A 7,733-nucleotide genomic window follows, 5' to 3' on the forward strand; every position below is an offset into this window, starting at 1 on the left:
CCCCTGACTGCTGCTGTCCCTGCCACCCAGGTGGCTGTGTTCTGGGGCTTCTATTCTGCTACTGTCAGACAAAATAATTAAGATCAGGAGGAAAAAGACTAAGGGCCCAGGGCTTGGTGGGAGGAGTCAAGCCCAAGACCAGCCCAACCAGGAGGAGACAGCAGAGAGGTGTGGGTGAGTCTGGGGAGCTCAGAAAGAGCACTGCCCCTGGAAGCGCCTGCCCTACAACTCAGGAGAAGGCTGGGGAGAGGGAACCCAGCTTGGCTGAAGCTCACCCTCCCTTGCTGTGCTCCCCTCCCTAGGAGGAGTCCATCCAAGAATTGGCTCAGCATTGACACTTCAGGCAACAGATGGGACCCAGGTGTCCCCTCCCAGTGGGTAGCATGGCCCATGGAGGCCAGATGGTATTTGTGGTGGGAAGAGAGGCCTAGGTCATCCAGAATAGGTTGTCAACCCCCAACAACCACCCTACTGCACACCCCCAGCCTTTTACAGCCTCACAGCGGGGGAAGACACAGCCAGGCCTGGATTTTATAAAACAAGTTTATTCACATTTTAGAAAAACTAGTTCTAAGACAGGGACTGGCCTTCCCTATAGGATGGGTATGAGATCAAGAGCAGAAGGCCAGAGGGAGGAGTTTGGGAGGGAAGTGGTGGGGATTGGGGGCTTGTCTCCCACTCTGGGTGGGGATAGGGGAAATAAATTAAAGGGTGGACAGGGGGAGAGGGTATCCAGGCAGCCAGTGGAGGGCTTGAAGCTGGGCTGGAAGACAGTCGACACCTGCAAGAGCTGGAGAGAGAGTACAGAGCAGGCTAAGGACAGAGAGCCCCGAGTGGGACTCCCTTGTGGCCCTCGCCTGGAACAGGATCCTGCAGAACTGAGCCGGCTGCTCCTCCTCCAGGAGGGGACGACGGGAGGCAACAGCTCAGCTCAGGACTTGGGGTGGGAACCCTCGGAAAGACAAGACTGGGGGTGCTTTTCCCTCACCTGGGGAGTGTGGGATCACCGTTTTCGCAGTCTCTTCATAAAGCAGCAGGTGATGGTGCCAAGGACAGTGGCGCCGGTGACGAGGGCCACCCCTGCACCCACCAGCAGGGGCACAAATAGCGTGTCCAGGGCTGGGTGAGAGAGGATGGTTCTGTTCAGAGGGGTGCCATCATCCCCCACCCACGGTCACACTCTCTCCCAGCACTTTCTCCATCATGTTCTCTGGACCCACCTCCTCACTCACAGACACAGCCCCTCCCCTGCCTACTGCTTGCCCCTCAGCCTCCAAGTCAACACCAGCCACAAAGGACCCCAGTGCTGATGGGCTGAGAGCTGGATTTCCAAGACCTTCCATGTGACGTGATGCGGAGAGGGAGGACAGCAGCAGGAGGATCAGAAGATGGAAAGAGAAGAACAAGGGCAGGAGGCTGGGAGGCGGGGGAGGAGGTGCTCACCGTGCGTGTAGGGGTAGACCGTGACAGGCCCCGAGCGGGCACTGCCTGCCTGGTACCAGCTGTAGTCGGCGTGCTGCACCCAGGCACTGGGGGCACAGTGGTACACGCCTTCGTCCTCTGGCCCCAGACTGTGGAGTCTCAGCCGATGGCTTCGGGGTCCCACCAGCTCCACACTGACAGGGCCTCCTCCAGGCCGGTCCCCCAGCTCTGCCACACCGTCCCGGCCCACGCCACCCACAAGCTCGGCAGGGGCAGAGCTCAGCTCGCCCTCCTCCAGTCGCTCCACCCACCAGCTGGCGGCCAGCCTCAGCCCCGGCGGGCCGCCCCGCACAGAGATGTTGCACAACAGGGAGGCAGTCTCCCCCCGGTACACGGTGCCCCCTGCTAGCCATGCCACAGCCTCCAGCACCACACCTGCAGGACAAAAGACATGGGGTCAGAGGGTGAAAGGTTAAGGGGCATGGGGTTAGGGCTGCTGTCTCAGCAACGGCATGGGAAACTCAGGGAATTTCCACAATCTTGGCAAATAAAGCACTGTGAGACGAAGGCGTGGAGGCAGCTGATGAAGAGGGGGAAAGGGCATGGGAACAGAAAGAAAACGGTTCCACAGCCCTGAACCCTGTCAAAGGTCCAGTCCCTCTCACCTTCCTCCCGTACGTGCACTGGGAGAGGCCGGGAGCGGGCACTGGCTGCTTCACGGAGCCGGGTACCAGACCCTCGAACATAGGCTTTGGCGAGACAGCGGTAGGTGCCCGCATCTCCAGGCCTGGCAGCCTCCAGCCGTAGCCGGTAGGTTCTGGATGCCACCTTCTCCATGGCAATGTGCCGGCCCTCGTAGCCAGGGCCCAGGCTGCCCACACCCTCTGTGTCCAGCTGGGCTACCAGGCGGCCAGGCCCAGGTGCCCCGGCAGGTGCCATCTCCCAGCCCACGGAGTATGCAGCATGACGGCCTGGGGGGGGCAGTGCCCCTGACACATTGCACAGCAGTTCGAAGGGTTCCCCCGGGCCAATCCGACGCTCACCAGGCCCCACTGCCACTGCCAGCTGGCTGGCTGAAACACAGGAGGGGGAGGGGGTCATGGAGGCAGGAGGGGGCACAGAGGCGCCAGATTCCCTAGTGGAGTTCCTCCCTTGACAGGAACTTCAAGGCCTCCTGTCTGCCCCTCGCTGGGTATGACCATCTTCCTCCCACCCAGCAGCCTGACTCTCACCCCTCAGCCATGGCCCTCCTAGATCACACGCAATTTCTGAGCAGAGAAAACCCATCATAGAGAGGGAAGGAATGCTAACAGGGCTGCTCACTCTAAGGATGATGAGGTCCCCAGAGTCAGACGATGACCATCCAGTGCCCCCAGAAGCCCCAGTGCCCACGCAGCCACCATCCCCCCCCAGCTCCCATGGTGGGATGTGTGGCACTCACACAGCGTCTGCACATCCACGTGGGCCAGGACAGCCCTTTTCTCTGCGATCTGGGCCCAGCTACCATCAGGATCCTGAATCCACTCAGCAGCAGTGCAGTGATAGGTGCCTGCGTCCCCTGCCTGGGCGCCCCCAACCACCATGCGGTACCTATCAGGCCCTTCCTTGCCCAGCCGTAGCTCCCCTGCAGCCAGCCGCTCAGCATAGGGAGCTCCGGCCTCCACAGCCAAGTCCGACCGGAGTCCCACCACTTCCTGCAGAGTCGCTCGCCCCACTGGCGCCTCGGGCACGGTTCGCCCAAAGGACACCGCCAGGTGTGTGTGCTTCTGTGTGCTCGTCTGTGCCAGGCAGCCCAGTGCTAGCTCCTGCCCCTCATGCACCATCAGGCGTGGGGGGGAGGTTGGGGCCTGGCGGCCTCGGGGCCCTGGAGGGGCAGCAGACACCTGCAGCACATCTGGAAGAACTGGAGAGAACAGCTGGAGTGAGGGAGGGCTGGGAGCTGGCGGCTCTTGTTAATGTCTAGTTCCCTAAATTCCAACTGTGAGCTCCTAGAGGGCAAAGACTGCATGTCATATCATTTCTTTTGTAACTCGGTGCCAAGCACTGTGCTGGGCACACCACAGGCACTCAATAAACACTTGCCGAATTTCATAGAACTAGCCCATCGCTTACTCACCTTACGTTGGAGACTGACCCCTGTTTGAAATACTCAGAAAAGTGGCTCTGTCTTCCTTCTCAGAAGTCAAAGAAACTAAAGGAGCGAGAATGTCACACGGTCTAACTCCTACCTTACTTCTACTCTCTTTCCCTAGATCTGGGTCCTGGACTCTCCAGGAGCAGAGTCTATTCAACCCGTCAGGCTTCCCCACACTATCCAGGAGTGGAGAGTGGACTGGACAGCTTAGGATATTCACCTTCTCCCAGGAGGTAGCTTGATATGATTGGAAGAGCAGTGGACTAGAATTAATAGATCTGGGTTTGAGTCCCACACCAACCACTGACTCCTTGGGTGACTGTGCAAGTCACTTAACCTCTTTGGGCCTCAAGTTCCTCATCTGCAAAACCTGAAGGGTAGTTAGATAGGTCTCTCCTGGCCCTGATTCCCAGGCTTGAGGGTGGGTGTGGCCCTGCTCCATCCCAGGACCCAGTACCTCTCAGCTCCACCTTGCCGCTATAGCTGCCCAGGTAGTGGGCATCCGTGGAGGGCGTGTAGCACTCGTAAACGCCAGCATCCTGGGCCTGCAGGTGGGCAATCTTGAGCACCACGGCATCACCCTGCAGACGCTGCACCTGCACTTCACCAGCCGCCACACGGGGCCCAAAGACAGCATAGGAGAATCGGGTGTCCCTGGTACTGATGATGCCCAGTGCAGCCTCTGGAGCCTCAGGCCTGTACAGGAACCACTCAAAGTCCTGCTGGGCAGGGCCCTCATAGCCGCTCACGTTGCAAGAGATGGAGACAGCTGTGCCAGCCACGCGGTACAGGGGCCCCTCAGGGACCAGCACCTCCCGGGCGCAGCATCTGACTCCTGTAGAGAAAGGCAGAAGAAGTTGGGGGTGCCTGGGTCCCCATTCCATGCTCCCACCCACCACCACGAGCAAAATTCTTGACTCTTGCCTGTGAAAGCAAAAAGAAAGAAAGTACAGAGCTTGGCCCTATTCTAAGAACAGGGAAGGGATGCTGGGACATAAGACACCTGGGGCTCAAGGAGGTGGTATAGGACCAGGTTTGCCTCAGAACCCAGAAACATCTCATTTCTGGCCAGCCTGTAGCAGAGCACCTAAGGGCAGAAAGGAGCCCCTCTGATTCCTGACTTAACCGTTCTTGATTCCAGCTGGACCTTGATCTCCCCCCACCCCATTCACCCACCTCCATGTCTGCAATTTCTTCCTGGGGGGCTGGTCAGGGGAGCCTTCTGGCTAAGGGACTCTGAGACCACATGTCCCCCTTCTTGCTTGAGGGGAGCTGGCAAAATCCTGCTCAGAAGGGCTGGTTGGCTCAGCTGTGTCACCTGGGCCAGACAATGGAGCCAGTGGCCCGAGCTGGACAGGGCACAGACCCAGTCAGTTCTCACCACGCAATGCCCTCCCCCCTCCAGCTGTGCCATGAGCGCACTGCTTTTTTCCACCCACAGGGCTGCCGAGGCAGCTGGGGTTTCTGGGGCAAGAACCAGGCTCTGCCCTGGCCTTGGTGGGATAAGATCCCCTCCCCTAGTGTCTACCAAACCTCCTGGCTAGCCCAGCTGATGCACAATGCATCCCCCCCAAACTCCCTAACAAGAGCCTTCATTTGCATATGGCATAATTCATTTACATATGGCTCTCTTTCTGCAGGGAGGCACTAAACCCCCAGCTGCCCCTACCAATTGCTCTCCCCAGAGACCAAACCTCTCTTCTTCACCCTGCCCCGCCCCCACACACAATCCTGCCCCAGCAGATGCTACTGGCAGCCTTGGATGGCTCAGCTTCTTCCTTCTCTCCTGCATCCTTCCATAGCTCCCACTAGATAAGATCACAGAACCCAGAATGTAAGAAGGTCTGGGTCAACCCCTCCCCCCATTTTACAGATGAGGAAAACAAGGCAAGAAGTATAATGTCTTGGCCAAGATCCTGCTCTCCTTGGATGGTTTCCACACACCCCTGCAGAGGGACGAAACCAGGGAAGAAGATGGGAAACTCCACGGCCAGGCTGGAGGGGACTGACCTTACCAACCAGAGTGCCACTTTCAGGCCTCCCAGGGGGATATCCCGGCCTTTCTATAGGAGCTAGAGGAAAACACCCAGGAGTCTGTAGTCAAGCTCTGCCCTCCAGTTCCCCTAAAAAAGGCTCCTGTTAGCTTCCCCACCCTGGCTGGGCTCTTAGCTCCTTCCTTCTTCCTCTGGCTGAGTCACAGGGAGAACTCATGGTAGGTTGGTTGGGAGTCAGGCGGAGTCAGATTCCAGCCCCAGCCCCATCCCAGTCCCCATCCCCAGCTGTATGACCTGGAACCAAGTCCCTTCCTCTCCTGGGCCTCAGTTTCCACACTGGAGGAGAACTAAGAGCTGCAGCTTTGGCAGTGACTCAGGAGGGCCCTGCCCGAGGCCTGTTTCATAATCAGGGTGATGGTAGAGACAGCCAAGCTGACACTTTCCCTGGCTGCCTCCGGGCAGACTCTGCTCAGAAGGGCCCTCTCCCATCTTCCTGGCTCCACAACTGCTGATGCTTTGAGATCAACATGGGAAAGTCACCCCCACAGCCTTAGGAAATCAGGTGCCACACAGCTCTCTTCCCAGCCAGGCCCCTCCTGTGTGTTAGCAGCAGTGAGGGGAGGGAGAGCAAAATGGCTTGCTCTGAGTCAGATCTGGGTTGAAATCCCAGCCCCAACACTGACTAGATGTGCTCTCTGGGGCAAGTTCCTTCCTTTTCCTCATCTGTGAAATGAGTGTAAACGCTGCACACACTGGGCACTCAGATCTAGGCAGGCTCTTCTCCACCTCCCCACCTCCCCTGGGCTTCTCTCTGTTCCACACTGCCCGCTGGGGAAAGCAAGCCAGCTACTAGGCAACCAGGTCCCACAGCTCCTTCTCTTCACATCCTCCTGCCTCCTGCCCAGGGCCCCAAGGAGAGGATTCATCCTAGCCCTGCAGGACCCAGGGACCTGCAGCAGGAGAAGACTGCTCAGTGCCACTGTGGAGCTCTGGTCTAGAAACAGGCAGCTCAGCCTTGACAACAGTAGCTCTGAAGCCACCATTCTCCACTCTCCTCCACCGCCCCCCCACTAAACCCCAGCCTGGCTCCCACACCACACTCTTATTCCAACGGCTTCAGTCTCCTAAACATTTGTACAGGCAGTTCCACTGTCTCCATGCCGCACTCTTCTCCAGACCACTCCCTACAGGGAGCCCTCCAGTTCAGGCCAAAAACAACTCCACTGTCACTACCTCCATGCATCCATGCAAGGCTGGCCCAGAACACCTACCACGACACACACAGGGTGCTTGGAGATCCCAGGATCAGTCTCCATGAACCTGGTTTCTCCGGAGGCACGGAAGCTGGGACTAAAGGGGTGTGACAACGAGGGAGGGGGGAGAAGGTACTGCAGAGCCAAGAGCCATCTGGGAGAGGGGAAGAAGGCCAAAGAGAGCCAGCCCAGGGTAGAGATGGGGATGAGAGAGGGAATTGCCCCCAACCTTAGGTGATGAAGAGTGGAGGGGTGGACAATTAGGGGAGACTTACTTCAAAGGTCGTGGGCAGAATCAGCCCCTGGGCCTCCAGCCAACTCTGGGGCAATTATGAAGACGGACAGGAGCTGCCCACGCAGGGCGGGCACCCAAGGCCAGGCCTGGAGCTGAGTGTGGAGCAGAAAGGAGTCGCAGCATTTGGGCTCAGTAACTCCAGGACCTGGGTATGCCGACTGAAAAGTGGGGCCTGCCCCGGAGGCCTGGCTGTGCCTGGGGCGGCAGCTCGGAGGGTCCTCACTGTGCCGCAGCCCGGGGAACCCTCACTCTCCCCAGGACTGGCTCGGTTGGCGGCCACGAAGGGCAACTGAGTGCCGAGCCAGGGTAGGCTGGAGACACACCTGACGGAGACGAGGTGTGCGAGGAGCTCCGAAATGCTGGGGAGGCTGGCCGGGCCGGGCGCCGGGCGGCAAACACCTGCCCCGCGGAGCCGGGGACCGGGGCGGGGGCCGGGAACCGGGGCGGGGCCCGGGCTTACCCAGCATTAGCAGCAGCAGCAGCGGCAGCGGCGTAGGGCTGAGGGCGCCCATCCTGAGCGTCCGGCTCTGGGGAGGATACGGGGGGCGTTGCGAGCTCTGGGGGGCCGGGGGCGCGGGGGGCTCATGCCCGGGTGGGGAGCAGGAAGCGGAGCAGCGAGGCGTGGGTGCGCGGAG

At 59.5% G+C, this 7,733-nt stretch overlaps 1 protein-coding gene across 1 annotated transcript; it reads right to left on the reverse strand.

Annotated features, from left to right (window-relative positions):
- Positions 1-529: 529 nt before the first annotated feature.
- Positions 530-7,733, reverse strand: IGSF8 (immunoglobulin superfamily member 8). Its single transcript, XM_063106126.1, has 7 exons — positions 7,559-7,733; positions 4,014-4,391; positions 2,864-3,325; positions 2,088-2,495; positions 1,444-1,857; positions 989-1,119; positions 530-790 (listed from the first exon to the last, which is right to left on the reverse strand). Exons 1-6 carry the CDS (start codon positions 7,608-7,610, stop codon positions 1,004-1,006), a joined length of 1,830 nt encoding a protein of 609 aa, XP_062962196.1. The 5' UTR covers positions 7,611-7,733; the 3' UTR covers positions 530-790; positions 989-1,003.

The sequence above is a fragment of the Cynocephalus volans genome, chromosome 8 (genome assembly GCF_027409185.1).
Source record: "Cynocephalus volans isolate mCynVol1 chromosome 8, mCynVol1.pri, whole genome shotgun sequence".
NCBI lineage: Eukaryota > Metazoa > Chordata > Mammalia > Dermoptera > Cynocephalidae > Cynocephalus > Cynocephalus volans.